The 24,662-nt window shown below is 42.2% G+C and overlaps 1 protein-coding gene across 1 annotated transcript in view; it reads right to left on the bottom strand.

Moving 5' to 3' along the window:
* Nucleotides 1–9,905: 9,905 nt before the first annotated feature.
* Nucleotides 9,906–24,662, bottom strand: part of STPG1 (sperm tail PG-rich repeat containing 1) — a 146,268-nt gene continuing 131,511 nt past the window's right edge. The window contains exon 9 of the mRNA XM_082244545.1: nt 9,906–10,131. Coding sequence (XP_082100671.1) covers nt 10,058–10,131 — 74 coding nt within the window. The 3' untranslated portion in view covers nt 9,906–10,057. The remainder of the gene's footprint in view (nt 10,132–24,662) is intronic.

The raw sequence follows: 24,662 nt of genomic DNA on the forward strand, positions 1-24,662 counted from the left end.
ACATTCGGAACGCCGCCATGTGCAGGGATTGCGGCGACGTGACATCACATGATCAGCTCTGCCCAACGTGTTTCCAGCCAATGCTTGTCCTCAGGGGCCTCTTTTCACAAATTACTCTTTTTCATTCCAAAGAATAGGTAACTTTGTTGGACTTTTGGATTGATGCCAGATTGTATCTGGTTAATCTCATTTTATTGTATTTCATTAGCAGTGCAATCTGATTATTATTCATTAGGGTGCAAAGTCTGTTGAGTTTTACTGTTGCCTACAAGAGAATTTGGGTACTGGCACAAAAAAAAATATATAAACAGTGCCAACCCTTTATAAACCCACCAACTCACAGCATGCCTTAGTTTTGTGAAAAGCAGAACCAGGAGAATGACCATATACAAAAATAGATAGGATTTGTGTTCTTCAACAAACTACAAAAAATTAATTCCCAATTTCTTTTGCATTTATCGAGAGACAAAGGAATTCATAGACTGCTGTAACATTCGAAAAAGCAGTCCAACTGAGAGACGGGCAACCGCAACAAAACACTAGGCCCACAAAAACTATATAATTTGGGATTGCCTGCTTCTTAAAGGGAACCTTGAAGGACCAGAAGCTGACATTAGAAGATTTTTGAATGTCTATCTGTCAAAACTTGGAAAACACCAAAACAGAAGACCAGTTGGCAGTCTTGCAATTCTAGAAAACCGTTGCTTGATGCCACAAAGTACAACAAGCTCTCTGAGATTAAGCAAAGTGAGCCTTCACAGGAAGCCGTGGAACACGACTCTTGAAGCTATAAGCTTTGACAATGGTCTCTCTGAGTTACCTTGAAATGTTGAAACAAGAAGTAGGTTCTTCTTTATGGGATCCATCCAGAAAGATGAAGAAAGAGTATTCTAATAAAATTAGTGGCTGGGAGTTAGTTGCACCCAGGCAGTGGGATGGGATAAGGATGATGAAGGCCAAAGCTACCTTAGGTAGAAAGGAAGGTCTGAGTCTTAACATCATCTTGTCCTTGTGCAAAACCTAAAGGGTTTTTTACAAGAACACAACAGGGAACACAACCTTTTGAGTGACAGTGGAATAATCTTAAAGGGTTGTTTTTGAAACACTGAGAGATTTAGATCCAATCGAGTCACATGTACAAAGGTCTTAACTAAACAATAGGAGGCAAGAAGTCTCTGGAACAGGACTGCAATCTGTCCCTTGATGGTACTCAAGGCTTAATGTTGATCTGGACCCATTTGCAAAAAAAAAAAATCCAGGATTAATTCCACAGAGAATTTTTTGGAGTGAAAGCCTTTAGCATCATCATAAGCAAAGTAAGTGTTCCATGTGCGATAGCAGACCTTGTGGTAAGTCAACTTCCTAGCCTTTAGCATTATGGGGAATCACTGATTCATGGAGACCCTGTCCTTCAGGACCTAGGCTTCAACAGATATGCCATTAAAGCCAGCAGCAATCAAACAGAATGGTAAACCAGTCCCTGGGGCAGAGCCCACAGAGTGTCTGCCAGAAGTTTGATTAGGTCAGAGCACTTCATCCGCCTGAACCAGTATGGAGCTATGAGGATCACCAAAATGCCCTCTACCTAAATATTGCAAAGCAGACAAAGGGATTTTGATCGAGGAAAGATGTAGATCAGGTTGTACTGATGCCACAGAGTCACAAGAGCATCCACTGCTTCTGCAAGTGGATTACTTTACCTGGAGACAAACCTCTCTATTTGTTGTTCAACTTGGAGGCCAGGAGGTCCAAATCTGGCATCCTCCATCTGTGACACAGGTTCTGAAACACACAAGTACATGCACTGCCGTCTGAGTTAGTCTGCCTGCTAATTGTCCACACCTGGGATGTAAACATCGGACAAGGCTAGAACATGGCGCTTTGCCTAGGACCTGAAATCTTTCTACCTCTTTTTCTGTGGCAAGACTTCTGGTTCTTCACTAATGGTTGATATTTGCCACCTTTGTGGCATTTTCCATCTGAATCTTGATCAGATGACCTTTCAGTCGTGGTGTCCAGCGCTGCAGGATGGTAAACCAGACAATTTGAATAAGCCCATGGAGCATCTGCCTGAAATCTTAGGAGCGGAGTTAAACAAGTGTCCAGACCAGTCCAGATCTCTGAGAAAGACTAGAATGCTCTCCATCTTGATCCTGTGCAGTAGACCTGAAAAGAGTTTCACAGACTGAAAGGCAAACTGTAGATCAGGTTGCATAAACCCCACAGAACCACCAGAGCATCCATTGCTTCTGTCAACCAAATTACCCAAAGCTCCAGTATGTTAATTGGGAGACGAGATTCCTCTGATGTCCAAGTCCCTCAAACCAACAGGGTCTCCAGATCTCCTCTTCTGCCAAACAGGCTGGCATCTGTTGTCAGGATCTTCCATGAGACCAGAAAAAAGGACTTCCCATCTCCAGAGCAAGATTCCTGAGCCACCAAGCCAGGGACTGGCCTAACTTATCCCACAATGACAGAATGTTGTGTTGAACAAGACTTGGTGGAACTATACAAATGGACTACCTCAAAGGAGGCTACCATCAACCGTAGAATTCTCGAACTCTGCAAAAGCAAAGAGTTGAATTACTCCTTGACTACGGAGTCTAAGTCAGGAAGTGGAGAGTTTGAATCTGCTCCTGAAGCAGAAAAACTCTGGCTTGAGTTGTGTCTAGAATGAGACCCAGATACTCCAAAAGATGAGTCAGGTCCAACACTGATGTCTGAAGGTTCAGGATCAAGCCAGACCTTTGCAAGATCTGGGTGATTCAAGGTATGTTGGTATGTTGACGGCCAGAACCCGTGCTGACTGCTCCCTCAACAAAAGGTTGTCCAGATATGGGGATGCCCTGGGAGAAGAGCTCTATAAAGGGACCAGCTACTTGGTGAACACTCAAGAGGCAGAAGCTAGATTGAATGAAAGAGCCACAAAACTGGAAGTGAAGGAATCACTAATGTACTGAAACAAAATGTGGAAATGCAAGTATGCATCCTTGATAGCCACAGTCCAGAAAGTCTCCCTGATGAAGGTAGACTATGATAGTGAAAACCATGTCAATAACAACCAATAAGGTTTCCAAATCATGTAAGTAATGTCAGCAACCTGCGACTCCTGAGGTGTAACATCATACGGTATGGACTTAAAGTGACATTAAAGGTTCTTTAAAAAAAAAAAACACGTCATACTTACTAGCTCTGTGCAGTGGTTTTCTCCTCCCCTTTTTGGGTCCCCCACTAGTGCTCTTGGCTCCTCCTCTTCAGCCAGTGCCCCAATAGCAAGCCGCTTGCTCTGGGGGCAGTGGTGCATGCTCGCTCCCATGCCCCGACTCTATGTATCCATAGGAAATATAGAGCTACCGCTTGGCCCTGCCCCCCGCTCTCTCCTCATTGGCTCACTTGCTGCGATTGACAGTAACAGGAGTCAATGGCTCCTTCTGCTGTCTCAGCCAATAATGAATGAAAAATTGAGATCTCATGCACATCGCTGGATCAAGAGGGAGCTCAGGTAAGTAATAGGGGGGGCTGGGGGGGGCTGCACACAGAAGGTTTTTTGCTAAAAACTTGAGCCCTTAAATACTTGACCTCTGAAAGATTTGTAAAAAATGTAAAAGCTCAAATTTCTTCCTAAATTTATGCTAATATGTATTCTGCTACATGTTTCCGTTAAAAAAAATTCATTAAGCATATACACTGCTCAAAAAAAGAACAGAACACTTTGAAAATACATCAGATCTCAATGGGGGAAAATATCATGCTGGATATCTATACTGACATGGACTGGGTAATGTGTTAGGAACGAAAGAATGCCACATCGGTTGATGGAAATGAAAATGATCAACCTACAGAGGGCTAAATTCAAAGACCCCCCCAAAAATCGAAGTGAAAAAATGATGCAGCAGGCTAGTCCATTTTGCTGAAATTTTATTGCAGCAACTCAAAATGGTACTCTATAGTTTGTATGGCCCCCAAATGCTTGTATGCATGCCTGAAAACATCGGGAGATGCTCTTAATGAGACGACGGATGGGGTCCTGGGGTATTTCCTTCCAGATCTGAACTAGGACATAACTGAGCTCCTGAACTGAGGTGCAACCTGGTGGTGTCAGATGGACCGAAACATAATGTTCCAGAGGTGTTCTATTGGATTTAGTTCAGCCGAGCAAGGGGGCCATTCAATGGTATCAATTCCTTCATCCTCCAGGAACTGGCTGCATACTCTCACCACATGAGGCAGGGCATTGTCGTGCACTAGGAGGTACCCAGGACTCACTGTAGAAGCGTAGGGTCTGACAATGGGTTCAAGGATTTCATCCCGATACCTAATGGCTGTCAGGGTGCCATTCTCTAGGCTGTAGAGGTCTGTGCGTCCCTCCATGGATATGCCTCCCCAGACCGTCACTGACCCACCACCACACCGGTCATGCTTAATGATGTTACAGGCAGCATAACGTTCTACATGGCTTCTCCAGATCCTTTCACATCGTTCACATGTGCTCGGGTGGACCTGCTCTTAACTGTAAAAAGCACAGGGCACCAGTGGCAGACCTGCCAATTGTGGTGTTCAATGGCAAATGCTGATCAGCTTTGGTGTTAATGAAATCAACAACAACCCCTTCTGCTATTTAACTGGCCAGATCAATATCCCAGGAGTTTAATTGACTTGATGCTATACTCTGAAGTGTTCCTTTAATTTTTTTGAGCAGTGTATATTGATTGGTTTAAGCAAAAGTTATAGCGTCTACAAACTATGGGATATATACTGGAACTTTTATTTTTTACATTTTTTTTACTAGTAATGGCGGCGATCAACGACTTATAGCAGGACTGCAATATTGCGGCAGACATTCGGACACCAACTGACACTTTTGACACTTTTTGGGATCCAGTGACACTAATACAGTGATCAGTGCTAAAAATATACACTGTCACAGTACTGATGACACTGTCTGGGAAGGAGGTTAAACATCTAGGGCAATTAAAGGGTTAAATATGTTCCTAGCCAGTGTTTTTGAGTACTGTGTTAGGTACTTTTACTAGGGGAAGTAATAGATTTTAGTCCCTGCTTCTTGCTGGGGCAAGAAAATCTATTACTTCTCCACTGGCAAGACAGAGCTCTGCCTTGTTTACATAGGCAGGGCTCTGTCCTGTGTAAATGTATAACCAAAATGTATAATTAATCCCTAGCGCAGTAACCGTCACTGGTTTATATATATATATATATATATATATATATATATATATTGTAATTTTTGTATTTCAAATAAAAGTAATTTTGTTTTAAATATATGTGACTTAAAGTGTCTCTTCGGTCATTTTTCTTCTTTCCATCTATTAAAACTTATGCCCTTGTTGTTTTAACCACTTGCCGACCACCGCACGACTATTTACTGCGGCGGTCAGCCCCTCACAGGCAGAGTGACGTAGTACTACGTCGCTAGCCTGTGAGGGTCTAGGGAGCGAGTGCGCGCCCCCGGAGGCGCGCTCCCGCGTGGTCACGGTCCCCCCCCGCGCGTGTAACCGGCGGCGGACCCGATGTAAACAAGCCGCCTGTCATTCTCCCCTGTGTATGAATGATGATCATACGGTTCTACTATGTAGGACCATTGATCACTGCTCATACAGCTCAAGCCACAGCCAATCACAGTTAGAATCACGCCCCTAGGGACACACATAACCCCTCCCTCTCAAAAAAAGTTAACCCCTTCACTGCCAGTGTAATTTTACAGTAACAGTGCATATGTATAGCACTGATTACTGATTACTAAATGTCACTGGTAACCCCAAAAGTGTCAAAAATGTCAGTCAAGGATCCGATCTGTCCGTCGCAATGTCGCAGTACCGCAAAAAAAAATCGCAGATCGCCGCCATTACGCGTTAAAAAAAAACCAACAAAAATGACAAAAATCTTTCCCTTTGTTAGTAAACGCGATAACTTTTGTGCAAACCAATCAAAATACGCTTTTTGCAATTTTTTTTTACCAAACATATGTAGCATAAAACAAATTGGCCGAAAATGTTAAAACATTTTGATTTTTACATTTTTTTGGGGGGGAATTTCATATAAAAAAAATGTGAAAAATATTGTTATTTTTTCAAAATTGACGCTCTTTTTTTGTTTATAGCGCATGATCAAAAAATCGCACAGGTGATCAAATACCACCAAAAGAAAGCTCTGTTTGTGGGAAAAAAAGGACATCAAATTCGTTTGGGTACAGCGTCGCACGACCGCGCAATTGTCCGTTAAATTCACGCAGTGCCGAATCGCAAAATAGGCCTTGGTCAGGAAGGGGGTAAAATTTGGATAATAAAACATTTTTTTACTACCACTAAATACCTTATACAGCCCACTGCCTCTTTCTTGTCTGGTAAAAAGCCTAGGCTAATGACATCATGTGTAGAAAAGAAATCAGGTGCGCTAAAATTCACTAGTGTCACAAATCAGGAAAAGGTGTGACACTATAATGAGTGTCTCCCATATACCATATCGGTATATGGGGGACACTCATTATAGTGTCACACCTTTTCCTGATTTGTGACACTAGTGAATTTTAGCGCACCTGATTTCTTTTCTACACAATTTTATCACCATTTGATTCGAAGGTTGCAGCTATTCACACTATTGATCCTGCGCACTTATTTAATTTTATACACACTAATGACATCATGCACAGCTCTCTTTCTCACACTTATGAGAATTTGTCAGCAAGGGAGGGAGCGATGAGTCATGGGAGAGCCAAGGAGATCTGAAGGGGGGCTGGATAAGGGGGGAAATAACTGGAAACTGCAGAGAACCATGAATATTCATGAAGAGCGGAGAAATGTACAGGCAAGCAATGGTGTGAGTGTGTGTGCCTGTATACATGTATATGTGTACATGTGTATACATATATATCTATATACTGTATATATATATATATGTACATATATATATATATATATATGTACATATATATATATATATATATACAGTATATATATGTGTGTGTGTGTGTGTGTGTGTCTGTGTGCCTCTGTGTGTCTGTGTAAATCCAGGAAGTGAACAGTCGGCAGCTTCAGGTGCCCACAGTTAAAATGGCTGCAGCCAGATTTAGTGGAGGGAGATTTCTGCAGCATATTTGGTAAGTACAGAATCACAGTAAATATTAAATAATATGCAAAGTGATTGGAGGGAAGCTTTGGAATGGCAAATATGTTTTTATTACAAATTATGTGAGCAGACTGCAGTTCCTCTCTAACAACCACTTTAAAACCACTTTAAGGGACTCAGCATAAGATAAAGTCTTGGCGGCTGAAAGCTTAGATGCCAGTATTGCCACTGGCAGATCTGATAAGGATCCTGCACTGAAAGGCATATAAGTACTTATGATCTCTATGGTCAGAGTCAGCAATCAGGCTCTGCAATTTGGTTTGTAAAACATTGCATAACTGCGATGAAATCTACCTGAGATAAAACGAAGGGGCCACACCTGCTGGAGGTAGGGATACTATTGGTAGCAGGAGATGATCAGGTGGTTGAAAGATGCTTATGCAACACTAAGTGGCAGGAAAGAAAGCATTGAGCGAGTGTGTGACACTCCACTCAGCATATGATACTAGTGGTCGGTACCTCAGCACTAACCCTTTCTATGGTAATTGACCGAAAACAGAGAGTTCAAATGCTGTCCAAAAATCCCGGTGCTCCATCCAACATGGCATACTCACAAAGTCAGTCTGTGCCATGGCTCTGGACCAAGAAAGAGAGGCTAACTAACACAATATACTCAAGTTTGTAAAGCACCAAGCACCACAGTGCAAAGCCTAGTTCCGGAAGGTCACATTGCAGGCTAGCCCCACAATCATCCAGTCCAACAAAGTCCTGGTAAGACCTCCAATGCTATTGCTGAGGAGACAACAAACTGAATAGTTGTGTACAGAGACCAGCTCAAGCAGCATGTAGAGAAAACTTAAAGTGGTATTAAACCCAAAAGCAATTAAGAACCAATTCTTACATGTGATGATTATATTTGTTTCCTTTTTTAGGTTTTCTTTGTTCTATTTTCATCCAGGAATCCAGCCAGCCTGTTTTTCAGAAGCACAAGCTCTCCAGAAGAATGTATCAGTTTACATGGATGAGACAAACCACTTAACACTGACAGTGATGATTAAAACAAATAGCTTTGTATTTATTTATGCAAAACCTTAAGCCCAAAAGGAAAAAAAAAAAACTCTTCTCTAACTGATTATAACGTTTAAGCTGTAGTTTGACTTCAGTTTGTTTAGTGTATTTAAATCTACTAGTACATTGAGACTCGGTTCACATTAGCGCAACTTGTCAGGCGACTTGTCAGCCTGACAAGTTGCGCTCCCTCGCGGTCCATTGACCGCTACAGGACCCGTTCTAATAGGAGCGATACAAGTCGCTCCGACTCAGAAAAAGGGTCCTGTACTATTTTGGGGCGACCTCGGAGCGACTTGCATAGACTTCCATTATGTGAAGTCCCTGCAAGTCGCTCCGAAGTTGTGGTGCACGGGACTGACAAGTCGCCTCCCGAAGTAGTAATAAGTTGTGTCGCGCTAATGTGAACCGGCTCTTAACACTACCCTCTGACAACACTGACAACACTGCTACCTGTTGTGCCTCATGTACTAATTCATCCAGAGTTGTGCCTCACTATTACAGGAGGTATGTTACTGGCCAGATCACAGGTGAAAACAGAGGGAAAATAGCCCAAAGACTCATTCACACTGTAAGAAAGTTGAAGGAACATTTTCGTCTGAGGAACGATCGTACGATTTTCTGATAGAGTGTACAGAACTTTCGACAGCCGATTCCGACTTTCCAAACGAAATTTTCGGAAGGGGACAAACTCCAAAATTTTTCTCATATGGGAACAGAATGAATGATTTCCGTTTAATATGTACCATTTTCATACAATTTTCGTGTGAAAAATACAGAAGCAAAAGACTGCGCATGATCAGACAATAAACAACAACAAAAAAAAAGCCTTTGCTGTACAGGAATTTTGTACATTATTTCCTTTGTCACTGACTTGCTTTGAAATATATAGGAAAATCAGGCAATCATTCGCCCGATTTTTTATATTGTGTACCCCGCTTTAGAAAAGAAAACAGATACAGGCACCACATTTAATGACTGGTAAGCTGCAACATAATCCATTTTTGGTTTTGGGCTTAATAGCACTTTAAAGTAAAAAAGCTCATCTTCCAGGGCACTATCAAAAAAAAAAGGCATGCTGGAAGTAGGAGGGGATATATGAGGCTGGCGGTGTTTTCTTTGTTTGCCAGTGTCCAAATCCTCCTGTACTTGGCAGTATAACCCACCAGTCTACGAATTTCTGTGTGCCTAAAGAAATAGAATTTTACGTGTACAAAACGAACACAAAAAAGAATTAGGAAAGCCTTGAAAAAAAAAAAGTTCAAGCGCCTTTGACACCTTAAAGCAAAACTCCAAGTAACCTAAAAAATAAATAGTCAAGCTGGGCCTTGCCGTGCTTCCTCTCTTCCACTAGATATTGCCAGTCTACCAAACTGAGGGACAACCAGCATCAATGAACCTCCTTCTGAGCCTAGGCCAGTGATGGTGAACCTTGGTACCCCAGATGTTTTGGAACTACATTTCCCGTGATGCTCAACTATGCTGCAGAATACATGAGCATCATGGGAAATGTAGTTCCAAAACATCTGGGGTGCCAAGGTTCACCATCACTGGCCTAGGCTGTCGTTGACCTACCCATCAACAGCCTGTGCTCATAGTAGTAGTACACATAATTACACACCACTCAGTCCACAAGGGAGAATTACCATTACGTCACGGAAGGAGGAATGGGGCTAGTGATGTCACTGTTCTGGGGGGGGGGTTGTGTAGGTTTAAACATAGAGTGGAGTTTTGCTTTAACGCAAGGAAAAAATTGTATGCATACATTACCACAATAAAATCTGCATATAATTATGATCGTTTTAGGACTCTCAGAAGAAAATGCTGAGATTCTCAGGTTTGATCTAAGTGAACCACTAGACGCAAGATGTAACCCAATACAGCGTTTCCTTTCCAGGTTCCGATCTTATGCTGGAATCCATTTCTGGTTATTATTGAAGAGAAATGATTGTTTCCCTAGGCGATCAGGATTGTAGGACCCTGTGTAAACAAAAAAAAAAGGATAAACAAATATCCAATGGTGAAAAGTTACTTACAACGTGATTCTTACACAATCATAAAAATGTTTCCTTGCCATTTCTCATATCACGTCTGTTCAAAATAAATACAAACAGAAGAATAGAGGTAGGAATGTAGTGTGGTACGAATACTTTCCAAAGTATGCACTTTTCAAGATGAAATCATTCTTTTGCTAAGAAGCACCTCCCAGTAAAATCACACTTCACTTACTGGAAAGTTAGTCAGATTTCCCCACGTTAAACATAAACAATGAGGATTTTGAGTTATAAGTTGTCTTCTCTTTATAGTGATTGTAAAGTCACAGTTTTTTTTAGTTAAAAATAACAAACATGTCATACTTCCCTCCTCTGTGCAGTGGATTTGCACAGAGTGGCCTCGATCCTCCTTTTCTCGGGTCCCTCTTCTGTGCTCCTGGCCCCTCCCTCCTGTTGAGTGCCCCCAAAGCAAGCAGCTTGCTATGGGGGCAACCGAGCCGAGTTACAGCTCCCTGTGTCCATTCAGACATGGAGCCATAGCCCGGCCCAACCCCCTTTCTCTCCTGATTGGCTGTCTGACTTTGAATGACAGCAGCAGGAGCCAATGGCGTAGCACTGCTGTCTCCGCCAATGAGGAGAGGAGTGGGTCGAGATGGGGATTGAGATGGATAGAGATGGGCTCAGGTAAGTATTAGGTGGGTTGAGAGGGGCTGCTGCACACGGAAGGCTTTTTAGCTTAATGCATAGAATGCGTTGCGGACATCATCGGCTGCATGCAATGTAAATATCTCCTAAACGGTGACGTTTTGGAGATATTTACAGTACCTATAGGTAAGCCTTGTTATAGGCTTACCCATAGGTTCAAACACCACAGCAGGGTATACAACCTCTTTAAAAAATCAAATTTCTTCATAAATGTAGGCCAATATGTATTCTGCTACATGTTTTTGGTAAAAAAAAGAAAAATCCCAATAAGCGTATATTAATTGATTTGCGCAAAAGTTATAGCATCTACAAACTATGAGAATTTTTTTTTCACTAGTAATGGCAACGATCAGCGACTTATAGCGGGACTGCAATATTGCGGCAGACAAATAAAAGACCTAACTGACACTTTTTTCGGGACCAGTGACACCAATACAGTGATCAGAGCCTAAAATATGCACTGTCACTGTACTAATGACACTCTCAGGGAAGGTGTTAACATCAAGGGCGATCAAAGGGCTAACTGTGTGCCTAGCTAATGTTTCAGTGTAGTGTGGGCGAGGTGCTTTTACTAGTGGAAGGCAAAGATCGTTGTTCCTGCTTTACAGAAACACAGGATCCATGCCTTCTGTACTGACAGAATGACAATCTGCCTTTACACAGGCAGACTGTCCTTTTGTTAGTGTAATGATCGGCAGGTCCCAGCGGATTTCGGAAGGCTGCTGGAGGCGCGCACTCGCACACTCGCACCCAAAACCTGGAAGTGCAGAATCACGTATATATATATACATGATTCTGTGCAGTATGGCTGCCCTGTAGCAGTATATCTGCTATGGGGGGGTCAGGAAGCGGTTAAGCTTTGACAAATAAACCTGGAAGCTGATTCTTTTCTATGCTGCATCAGATTTTGCACTCTCCAGTTTTAGTAAATCAACACCATAAAGTTTTCTGTGCATGTTGTTAAAAAAACTGATGTTAGTAGCAGGACATGAGAACTGTTAAAGGATCACTAAAGGCAAACTTTGCTATTTTTTAGTTTTGGATAGAGTGGAGAGGGATTACAATACCTGTCAGTTTATTAATTTTTTTTGTTTTGTTTTTGTTTGTGTAGCACTGCCCCCTAGAGAGCTGCTGAGAATTACACTTCTTGGGTTACCCTGGGTTACCAGAAGCAACAGTCTATGGAACTTATCAATGAACAGTCCAGGGGATTTGTTTTTTTGTGTGTTTTATTTGGAACTGGAATGGGAGAAGGGATGAGTGGGATACTCCAACTATGAACTATGCACAAATTTGAGGACAACAACTCGCTGTAGGGTGTGCGGCAAGGCCACTGCTTCACCCTGCCACTAAAATGAAGATAAAGAATATTATCCTGTTATAGTTTCTCTTCAGGGTCCTAACTTGGCACCCCCTTTCTCACTTGCTGTGTGTGCTAGCTCTTGTCTGCTGATTCTTCTTGGAGCGGTCCCCTTCCTGGGCAGACCCCTGGCAAGCTTCCCGGTACTCACTGACACTGTTTTTCCCAAGGTTGCTCTGCCTTCAACTCCGCTTGTCAGCATCCACTGGACCTCCTGGCTCAGCACCACAAGTCTGGCTCACTAGACCGACCGCCTGTGACCACCTTCCATACAGACAGGAGGAGAGACAGCCGTCACCCTCCTCCTGGGACCTGGCTTCCCGCCCAAAGACGCCTTGTCACATGTGCCCTTGGCTTTTAAAACATATCCCAGGATGCACCACTGTTGTCCCAACCCACTGGGACGGTTACAAAAGCCTGTGTGTCACTGGCTGGGTTTCCTCCACTGTCCAACATGTTCCCTTATTGGATACAGTGGGGACACTCCCTCAGACCAGATGAATCACACATGGACACATGTAACAGGCAGAACTACTGATCAGGCTCCCCTGATGAGCAGATGGAGCAAACAATGTTTTCTTCTTAGCACCTATCTAGGAGGGTGCTACATTTGTTTTTTGCTGTCTGTGTGCCCATTAGTCAGATTTGCCCTCTCTATTTGTCCTGTTATCGGTTGTCACCAGAATCAGGAGTGGAAATCTTCCAATATTTCCAAAGCAATTCCCTTACTTTGCAGGGATTTCCTTTTACTTCCTGTCTTGGCTATGGGACAGGAAGTAAAGGTAATTCTTCCCAATGGGACAGAGGTGACAAAAAGAAACCAACAGGGGTTATATCCCTCCCTTACTCTATCCAAAATGAGAAAAAAAAAACTTTTGCCTTTAGTTTTAATTTAATGCAGATTTCACCTGCAGAACCAGTAGTTGGTACAGCCTTTCATTGGGGAATATACATAAAATAGCAGCTTTGTATTAAAAGATTGCATGCAATGGTAAAAAGAAGCATAGGGGCAGCTGGTGGCTAGGCACCCACTCGAACTACAATAAAATGCCAATCAAATATGGAATGCAAAGAAAATGTGGAATTTAATAAACTGTGACAGCAACTGTTAAACATAGAAAGCGAATAGGTACAGCAGGTTAATAGCAGGCGTGTGATTTTTTTTTTTTATTTAAGATACAGTAGATAATCTTTAAACTACAAACTGCTACAGGATCGATTTGTACTCATCGCTAATGTGTTAACAAAATACTCAGGCAATTATGAATTAAAAATCTCAATTTAGCAATAATAAACCAGTACTATAGAGCAAACGTAGGTTTGCCTTGGATACTATATGTAACAATTCACAATACATATCAAAATGTTATTCTAAATGACATGGAACAACAGGATGTCCTGTTAAGCAGATGACTTGCTGCTAAAGATTTTGAACTGGTTCTCTTTTGGATGAGTCAGCTCTATTAAGTGTCAAGGCACAAAGGTATGACCACACACGAGAGTTCAAGAATATTAACAATGAGCTGCACATTGCTTTTCTCTATTATTTTTACTAAATTCAAAGTAATAAAACACACAAAATTCTAAAAATATTTTAGGCATGAATGACAAACTTTCCTTGCGACCTTGGTAGCCTAAGGCATATGTTTAGCTGAACTCCAGGCACAAAAGCTTTATTTTATATATATTGCTCAATACCTACAGAGTTTATAACTCCACTTTGTGTGTAAGAAATGTCTTTGTAAACCCAGACATTATACCCAGTGCATAGAGCCAGGGCCGGGACTGGGGGGGGGGGGGGGGGCAGGTGGGACGGCTGCCCTGGGCACTGTGGTATCTTGTGAGGTGGGGGGTGCCACATGGAGATTGGGGGGAGGGGGATTTGTGTTGAAAGGGGAAATTTGCGGGTCAACAGGGGGTAAGGGAGGGGACATTTGGAGGAGGGGGGGTGCTAAAGTGGTGATTTAGGGGGGGATTTTTGTAGGGAGGGGGAATGGGGCGGGAGAAGATCTGTGCCTGGCAGGGGGGAATTGGAGGAAATTTGTGCTGAGAGTTGGAAATTTGAAGTGAGGAAAGAAGATGTGTACTAGGAGGGGAAAGTTTAGGGGTAGGAGATTTGTGCCAGGAGAGGTGATTTTTTTTTTGGGGGGGGGGAATAAATCATCCTCCACCTCTCCCTGCACAAATTAGGGGTAGGAGATTTGTGCCAGGAGAGGTGGGGGGGGGGGGCATTTGAGCTGGGGGGATTTGGGGATGAGGGAAGAGATTTGTGCTGAGAGGGGGAATTTCAGTGGGGGGGGTAGATTTGTACTTGGAGGGGGAATTTATGCTTAGGAGGTAAGCATGCAGATTAGTGGTCAGTCACACAATGCTCATAAATCTTGGGGGGGGGGCACAGCTTTGCATGTTTGTCCTGGGCTCTGGGTGACCTTGTCCCGATACTGCATAGAGCCCAGCCATAGGAGGGACCTAAGAGGCCACACCCACTACAGGCTGCCTAAAGAAAACTACAGAAGGGGGTGGAGACATGACCAGCCACCCTGAACAAAGTAGAGAGCAACAGTGAGCAGTCCATATTACAGGAAACTCCTGCACACAAGAAAAGTTTCATATTGGATTACTGCTTAGATCTGGAAAAAATCCACAAAGGACAAACAAAGAAGACTACTATTGTCTAATATTGTATTTAGGCAATATTTTCTGATCTCGGAGTTCAGCTTTAAGTTAGAAAATCTTCATATATATTGTATAAATAATCAAGAAATAATGTAAATGCGCAATACACATCACTCTAAGCAAGGATAGTGTTCAAACCATTCAAAAGAACAAAGGAATGGTAACTTGGGATTTTTAAAGTGTCAATATATAACAATATATACAAAAAAGAAAAATGACAATGTATCACTCTCCACAAAGTAGCGCTGTGAAAAAATTAGTATAATTAATGAACTGTTGTGACATACATAAAAACAAAGCCCATATGATGTTACACCCAGTGCTGTTCTTATTGTGCCAAAAAAACTCTTTAAATCCGTGACTTCTTTCCTATTCAAAGTTCCACTGCCAAACACCGGGATCCCACTCCCCATGGATGTGAACTCACCAGCTGCTTATGCCTTCCACTCTAATGGTCGACAAACATGCTATAATAATTAACCAGCTCCAAAGATGTCAGAATCCACACACCATATAGTATAATGGGTCAAACATCATGCGGAAACAAAGAGGAAAACTCCAATGGCATAGAACCCAAAATCATCCAATTTTATTTAAATTAATATAAAAGAGTCGCTTACATTTAAAAAGAACAGTTCAGGTGTTTGTACATATGGTTCAAATAGGCATTTATATGGTCTCACCACCAACGGATGCTGCCGATACACATCCTGGTGTCTCCTCTGGTTGCGGTGTAGCCATGTCTGACGCGTTTCGTCACTTCCGACTTCATCACAGGGGCTGGCTGTACGGTGCGGAGACTACATTTAAATATCGTCCCTTTTGTTATGGGTTTGTACACCCCTTTTGTGGCAACCCCGACTGACTCATAGAGGCTGATGTATCTTGTCCGTCAATGCACTAAACCCCTAAGTGGCAGACTCAGGTTATTTATCCACCCTATCCGTTAGTGCAATTAACCCGCGCCGTGCAGCCACCCCCTGTGACGAAGTCGGAAGTGACGAAAAGCATCGGGGCGTGGCTACACGGTGACCAGAGGAGACACCAGAATGTGTATCAGGCAGCATCCATTGGTGGTGAGACTATAGAAATGCCTGTGTGAACCATATGTACAAACATCTGAACTGTTTTTTTTAAATGGGATCAGCTCTTTTATATTATTTTTAATATAATTGGATGATTTTGGGTACTATGCCATTGGAGTTTTCTTCTTTGTTTCCGCATGATGTTTGACCCATTATACTTTATGGTGTGTGGATTCTGACATCTTTGGAGCTGGTTAATTAAAACAAATTAAAAAAAAAATTAAAATCGTATTTGCCAACCATGAAAGTGGAAGGCATAAGCAGCTGGTGAGTTCACATCCATGGGAAGTGGGATCACTCTTTGCATGGGAGGCAGTGTTTGGAAGTGGAACTTTCAATAAGGAAGACTTCATGGCTTTTGGCACATTAGGAACAGGACTGGGTGTCACATCATATGGCCTTTGTTTTTATGTATGTCAAAACAGTTTATAAATTATGCTAGTTTTATCACAGCGCCACTTTGCGGAGAGTGATACACTGTAATTTTTCTTTTTTCTTTTTTGTATGCATTTATGTTTATGGTGGCAGTAGTGAATATCTGTTCACATACAGGTTATACACCTAAGTGTGATTGGCACAATATTAATTTAATGTAATTTTCTTTAGCACAGGGTTTTTTTCTGATTATTATATAACAAGGCATAATTTGTACAAAAGTTCAAATTTGTTAGAGATTTCCATAAAAATTCATAAAAACCATCTAAAGGATGCATCATTTACAGTACAAATCATGTGGTTTCTATGGACTTTCCTTTAGATGTTTTTATGAAATTTATGGAAATCTCTAAAACATTTTGTTAAGTGGTATATACAAATTGTGTTTGGTTGATTATTGACACCTTACAAATCCAAAGTTAACATTTCTTTGTTTATTTATATATTGTACATATGGGGATGTGGTGCCCTTGGCTCCCTCTCTTGTTCATACTATTTTTTTTCCAAAATGCTGTATACAAAAGCTCAGTACTAATTTACACTCTGAACCTATAGGACAGAGTTACTAAACTACCAGTAGGGCCAGACAACTGACACTATAAGATGTCAGTATATACATGTTCATTTAAAAAAAAAAGCTAAAATAGGATTTTTTTTATACTCACTTTAACCACTTTCAGACTGGAGGATTTTTCCCCTAATGACCAGGCCCTGTTTTGCGATTCGGCACTGCGTTACTTTAATGGACAATTGCGTGGTCATGCGACGCTCTACCTAAATAAAATTGACGTCCTTTTTTCATCCATTGATCTCTTGTTGATAGAACAACACAGCATAGGTTTTTAATCTCAAGGATAGGAAAGGGAAAGAATAAGTCTAGTACATGCTAGTTTTTTTTGTCAACCCAGCAGGACTGAAGAAAAAAAACTGAGAGCTTAGGAGAAGCCACTGTACTAACTATCCAACATTAGTACAGCGATCTCCCCTGCTTTGCCATTGTGTTCTGACAGAGGGACGCCCCCCCCCCCCTGCGCACGCAAGAACACTCCGGTCAGCTCCCTCAGCCATTGGCTGAGAGCACTGATCGGAAGCAGATAGGCAGATGTTTTTCGGTCATGCCCCTTCAAAAGAAGTCGATTAAATGTCCAGCTTCTGTCAGACAGACTGTAAGTACACACGGGAAGAATGTCGGCCCATTTCTATTGAACCGGCCGATGCTGCCCAACATTCGGCCTGTATGTAGTGGGCTTTAGACTCTAAGTATTTAGTGCTGTCTGTGAACCCCAGATTTACCTTTTTATTTGTCCAGGTTTTAACCAGAACAAGAGGTGGGGATAAGTCATCCGATGAGGAAAACACTTCCAGTGACAAATGTATAAAAGGGGAATTTCCCCTAGCTTTGCAAAATATTTCTCTTACTTCCTCTTGCATCTCTGGGACAGAAAGTGAAGAGAAATCTCTCTAAACTGACAAAAGATGACAAAAAAATAACATGACATGATTTTTACCACTTCCTTACTCTTTAAAAAAAAAAAACAGTTTTTGCTATACATACACTTTAACAGTTGTCCACAAGCAATGACTGACACACTTGTTAAACTGATCATATAAAATACAATCCTGTTGTACAGTTTCATCTTTCGACTGACCAAACTATGTAATGTGAAGGCCTACCTAAACAATCAAATTTATTTACAGTAAAACCTTGGATTGCGAGCATAATTCGTTCTGGAAACATGCTTGGAATCCAAAGCACTTGTATATCAAGGAGAATTTCCCCATACGAAATAATGGAAACTCAGATGATTCGTTCCACAAGTCCTTCAGTTTATAGTCTATATACAAAGATTATAGCAATGTGATAGGTTGTGTAACCATAAAATGTCCATCCACAATATGCAGCCTTCCCAAGGGGATTAGAAGCAAAATCTAGCAGAGCTACAGAATATAAGAGAGATGAGAGGCGCCTCTAATTGTAGCAATATGGTTACATTTAATGAAGGTTCAACATTTAGCAACTCACATGGTTGATGATTAAAATAGGCACACCTAAGTATGCCGGCATCCGGGGTAAAACTGTCCACATAGACCATCTTCTGAACCACCGACTCTCACCACTGTCAGTCTGCAATCATGACCGGGAAGAATAGCCTGCAGTAGAGCGATCTGAAAGTGAGGCTTTGAATCACTCGTGGAGTGCAGCAGGGAAGAGATGATGAAGATGACTGTGCAGAGAATGGTCTATGTGGACAGCTTTACCCCGGATGCCTGCATTCTTAGATGTGCCTGTTTTAATCATCAACCATGTGAGTTGCTAAATATTGAACCTTCATTAAATGTAACCATATTGCTACACTTTAGAGGCTCCTCTCTTCTTTTTTATACATGACGCTACTTATATATCAAGACATCGCTTATATATCAAGTCAAAATTTATTTTAAAAATGTGCTTGTCTTGCAAAGTGCTCTCAAACCAAGGTTTTACTGTATATCCAATTAAACAAGTCCTTGTACCACATAGTTGTGGTAGGTCTAAAGAAGATTGTAACATATAAGGGCAGTTTATAGCATTTATGGAAGTTATAACTTTCTGAAGGATATTAATCACACGCGTGCCACATATGTACACCCTCTGCACTTCACATCACGTGGCCCTGACCTGCATGTAGATCAATCAAAACTTTTAGACATACCATTGTGGGCTGGGTACAGGGGGTCCGCATACACTTCTAAACATTACTAGGAACTTGGGGAACAGCATAAGGGCTCTTTGGAAAACTGAGGGGTCTAATGATAAACCCTTCTCTGGGTTTTTTTTTAAAAAAAACTATTGACGAACAAAAAATCCCTCATGAGCAACATCTCTTCATTATAGGCTAGCAAAAGGTTGAAAAGAGTCTAGCGGCATTATTTTTTAATGAAATCAATAAATAGGAAGTCAACAATGTGTATCAATATATGCCCCCCCCCCCAATTAAAACATTTTGTCATAAATATTAGGTTCTTTATTACCCCCTAAACTTTACACCTGAATATCAATCAAGCTGTTTTCTTCATGTTTTAGCTTTATTGATAACGAAACAATGAAAGAAAGGTATTGAGCCATACCCATCTGAATTTTGTTTTTTAAATAACCTAGTCATAACATGATTGTTATTATATGTGATGTGTACATACAGGTATCACCCTTTTTCTATGATTGTTTACTTGGAAAAATAGCAAAATAGCAGGAAGAAGATGCATCAATCACTGGGTGTGCATTCTGTTTTGACAAAGGAGTTGCCTTACTTCCTAAAATGTGAATGTACACAAAAGAATCCAAATTAATATATGCAAAGCTTGCAGTCTCTGTATCTACCTTTCAAGTGGGTCATGGTGTCACACCTAAAGGAGGACTTTAAAATCTACATTACTCCTGGAGAAAACCTGTACCGACGGCTTAGAAACATCACGTAATTTAATTTATATGATGTATTTTTTATTAATATCAGTATATCTTTTACAAAATATTATTAATAAACATTAATAAACATTAATGAACATTTCAAAAGAATTCTTAGAAATCAATAATTATGGCACGTTTATGCCAAATATAGGCAGTATTTTGGACTTTAAATTCTAATTCTATAAGTGCCAATAGCCCATATATACAGTATCTCACAAAAATGAGTACACCCCTCAAATTTTTGTAATATTTTATTCTATCTTTTCATGTGACAACACTGAAGAAATGACACTTTGCTACAATGTAAAGTAGTGAGTGTGCAGCTTGTATAACAGTGTAAATTTACTGTCCCCTCAAAATAACTCAACACACAGCCATTAATGTATAAACCGCTGGTAACAAAAGTGAGTACACCCTAAGTGAAAATGTCCAAATTGGGCCCAATCAGCCATTTTCCCTCCCTGATGTCATGTTACAAGGTCTCAGGTGTGAATGGGGAGCAGGCGTGCTAAATTTGGTGTTATCGCTCTCACTCTCTCATACTGGTCACTGGAAGTTCAACATGGCACCTCATGGCAAAGAACTCTCTGAAGATGTGAAAAAAGGATTGTTGCTCTACTTAAAGATGGCCTAGGCTATAAGAAGATTGCAGAGACCCTGAAACTGAGCGGCAGCACGGTAGCCAAGACAAAACAGCGGTTTACCAGGACAGGTTCCACTCAGAAAAGGCCTTGTCATGGTCGAAGAAGTTCAGAAAAGAAGTTGAGTGCATGTGCTCAGCTTCATATCCAGATGATGTCTTTGGGAAATAGACGTATGAGTGCTGCCAGCAATGCTGCAGAGGTTAAAGGGGTGGGGGTTCAGCCTGTCAGTGCTCAAACCATACGCAGCACATTGCCTTAAAATTGGTCTGCATGGCTGTCGTCCTAGAAGGAAGCCTCTTCTAAAGATGATGCACAAGAAGGCCCACAAACAGTTTGCTGAAGACAAGCAAACTAAGGACATGGATTACTGGAACCATGCCCTGTGGTCTGATGAGACCAAGATAAACTTATTTGGTTCAGATGGTGTCAAGCGTGTGTCATGGCAACCAGGTGAGGAGTACAAAGACAAGTGTGTCTTGCCTAAAGTCAAGTATGGTGGTGGAAGTGCTGCCGGCACTGGGGAGCTACAGTTCATTGAGGGAACCATGAATGCCAACATGTACTGTGACATACTAAAGCAGAGCATGATCCTCTCCCTTCGGAGACTGGACCGTAGTGCAATATTCCAACATGATAACGACCCCAAACACAACTCCAAGACGACCACTGCCTTGCTAAAGAAGCTGACGGTAAAGGTGATGGACTCAAGACCTAAACCCTATTGAGCATCTTTGGGGCATCCTCAAATGGAAGGTGAAGGAGCACAAGGTCTCTAACATCCACCAGCTCCTTGATGTTGTCATTGAGGACTCCAGTGGCAACCTGTGAAGCTCTGGTGAATTCCAATCCCAAGAGGGTTAAGGCAGTGCTGGAAAATAGTGGTGGCAACACAAAATTTTGACATTTTGGGCCCAATTTGGACATTTTAACTTAGGGGTTTACTCACTTTTGTTGCCAGCGGTTTCGACATTAATGGCTGTGTGTTGAGTTATTTTGAGGGGACAGAAAATGTACACTGTTATACAAGCTGTACACTCACTACTTTACATTGTAGTAAAGTGTCATTTCTTCAGTGTTGTCACATTAAAAGAGATAATAAAATATTTACAAAAATGTAAGGGGTGTACTCATTTTTGTGAGATACTGTATATATATTTATGACGCAGATGATCTGAACTGAAAGCTATGTGTTTCAAAGGACACATTATTTTAACCGGGTTTGGTATATGGAAAAAGGCTGGTATTACCCTTCTGTATCAGTTGTATGACAAAGATGTCCTGCTGTCCTTTGACATTCTTAAAGAGCGCTATCAGTTTTCTAATAATAGTTTCTACCAATACCTCCTACTACGTCACGCACTTCTGTGCCAGGCGTCTATCTTCCAGTTGAAATATAACCCATCCAGGATTCTGTCCATGGTTCTCTACATCCTGCATGAAAATAGGGTTGATAGGGTACCTTTACTCCACCCAGCAGACCACTGTAAGTGCTCGAACAGAGGTGACTAGTTTTAGTTCCTGGCAGAGGGACTTAGAATAACTGGATGAGGAGGAGTGGATTCAGACGCTGGCGGTACTGCCTCAATTATTTATTGTTCATAGGGTTCCATATACCCAGTGGCGGCTGGTGCTCAACATTTTTTTTGGGGGGGGGGGGGGGGGCGCAAACAGAAAAATGTAATAGGCATTGCTTTGCGGCAAAAAACGCGGTAAAAAATTGCGTGACTTTGAGATCACAAAAAGTGTGAAAGGGGCCTTCAGTAATCAAGGTATAGTGTGCCCCCATCAATGCAGTGTGACCAGTGTGCCCCCTTCAATGCAGAGTGACCAGTGTGCCCCCATCAATGCAGAATGACCAGTGAGCAGTTCCCCTATCAATGCAGAGTGACCAGTGTGCCCCCATCAATGCAGAGTGACCAGTGTGCCCCCATAAATGCAGAGTGACCAGTGTTCCCCCTTTAATGCAGAGTGACCAGTGTGCCCCCTTTAATGCAGAGTGACCAGTGACCAGTGTGCCCCCTTCAATGCAGAGTGACCAGTGACCAGTGAGCCCCCATAAATGCAGAGTGACCAGTGATCAGTGTGCCCCCTTCAATGCAGAGTGACCAGTGTGCCCCCATAAATGCAGAGTGACCAGTGACCAGTGTTCCCCCATAAATGCAGAGTGACCAGTGACCAGTGTGCCCCCATAAATGCAGAACGGCCAGTGACCAGTGTGTCCCCTTCAATGCAGAGTGACCAGTGTGCCCCCATAAATGCAGAGTGACCAGTGTGCCCCCTTCAATGCAGCATGACCAGTGTGCCCCCTTCAATGCAGAGTGACCGGTGACCAGTGTGCCCCCTTCAATGCAGAGTGACCAGTGTGCCCCATAAATGCAGAGTTACCAGTGACCAGTGTGCCCCCATAAAGGCACAGTGACCACTGTGCCCCAATAAATGCAGAGTGACCAGTGTGCCCCCATAAATGCAGAGTGACCAGTGTGCCCCCTTCAATGCAGAGTGACCAGTGACCAGTGTGCCCCCTTCAATGCAGGGTGACCAGTGTGCCCCCATAAATGCAAAGTGACAGTGACCAGTGTGCCCCCATAAATGCAGAGTGACCAGTGTGCCCCCATAAATGCAGAGTGACCAGTGTGCCCCCATAAATGCAGAACGACCAGTGACCAGTGTGCCACCTTCAATGCAGAGTGACCAGTGTGCCCCCATAAATGCAGAGTGACCAGTGTGCCCCCATAAATGCAGAGTGACCAGTGTGCCCCTTCAATGCAGCGTGACCAGTGTTCCCACATAAATGCAGAGTGACCAGTGACCAGTGTGCCCACTTCAATGGAGAGTGACCAGTGTGCCCCATAAATGCAGAGTGACCAGTGTGACCCCATGAATGCAGAGTGACCAGTGTGCCCCCATAAATGCAGAGTGACCAGTGTGCCCCCATAAATCCAGAGTGACCAGTGACCAGTATGCCCCCATAAATGCAGAGTGACCAGTGTGCCCCCATAAATGCAGAGTGACCAGTGTGCCCCCATAAAAGTGACCAGTGCACTTACCTGATTTGCAGCGGTGGCTTCTCCTCAGTCCTCAGTCCCTGGGTTTCCCCGCGTCTCCTCGAATCCTCGAGTCCTCCCTCCTCCTCCTTGGTCAATGGCATAAGTTCGCCTTTCGGCCAATCAGGAAACGGGTCTCGGACCCGCTTCCTGATTGGGCAGGAGGCGGATCCATGTGACAATAGTAAATATTAATTCGCTATTGTCACACAATTGGGTGGGCTCAGGGCACAGTGCTCTGTGCCCCGGGCCCACCCTTTTCTGAAGCCTATTAGAGCCTCTGGCTCTAATCACATGCTTCAGAAAAAAAAGAAACCCCATTGAACTCCATGCGTCCGGTGCCCCGCATGTAGATTAGGGGATCGGATGCATGGATAGGGGGGACGGTACCCCTGCGCCCCCGCTGTGCTTCAGCCACTGGGACCCTTGTCCACATGCTTTAGCGCTGTCCTAAACTCCCATCACTACTGGGAAAGATATTCACAACTTTAAATTTCCTATGTTCATCAACGGTAGCAATTAATCCTAATTTTGCACTTCTCAGAATAGTCCCAGAATAAATAATTCTAGTTGAGATGCACACTATATTGACTAGATCCTTATATTTAGCATGCAAGCTCATACTACAAAAATGGATTTCCCCTACACATAAACAATGGTATGAAATTCTTAACTTTACATTAGGGAAAAAAAATTAACTTAAATACACAGGGGTAACCCCAAAAATGTTTCAAAAAGTATGGTCATGGTGGGTAGACTCTAATAACTCACTATGTGATATCCCTTCCAGTGACATAGATGATAATATTTAGATACGCACAACCTCTCTCTGGAAACAACAGGAGTCGTGACTAAAAGTGAGCAATCACTCATCTAAAGTGAGAATCCTATTCTACGGATTGAGTAGACATTATGTAATGTTTCTGCTAACTAGATTTTAGATATTATATTCAATATAGGTATACTGTATTGTGAACTATGAGTCAGTCCATATGTAGTATTAAGCGTTAATTCAGACGCAATTGTTGAGTCTGTGAAGTGCCATATTTTATTTTGTATTGTTTTATTTTATTTGTGTATTTTAGTGTTTGCTATGGGAAAAATGTTTCTTCAAATATTCTTT

This window comes from Pelophylax lessonae (genome assembly GCF_965119305.1).
Source record: "Pelophylax lessonae genome assembly, chromosome: 2".
Lineage (NCBI taxonomy): Eukaryota > Metazoa > Chordata > Amphibia > Anura > Ranidae > Pelophylax > Pelophylax lessonae.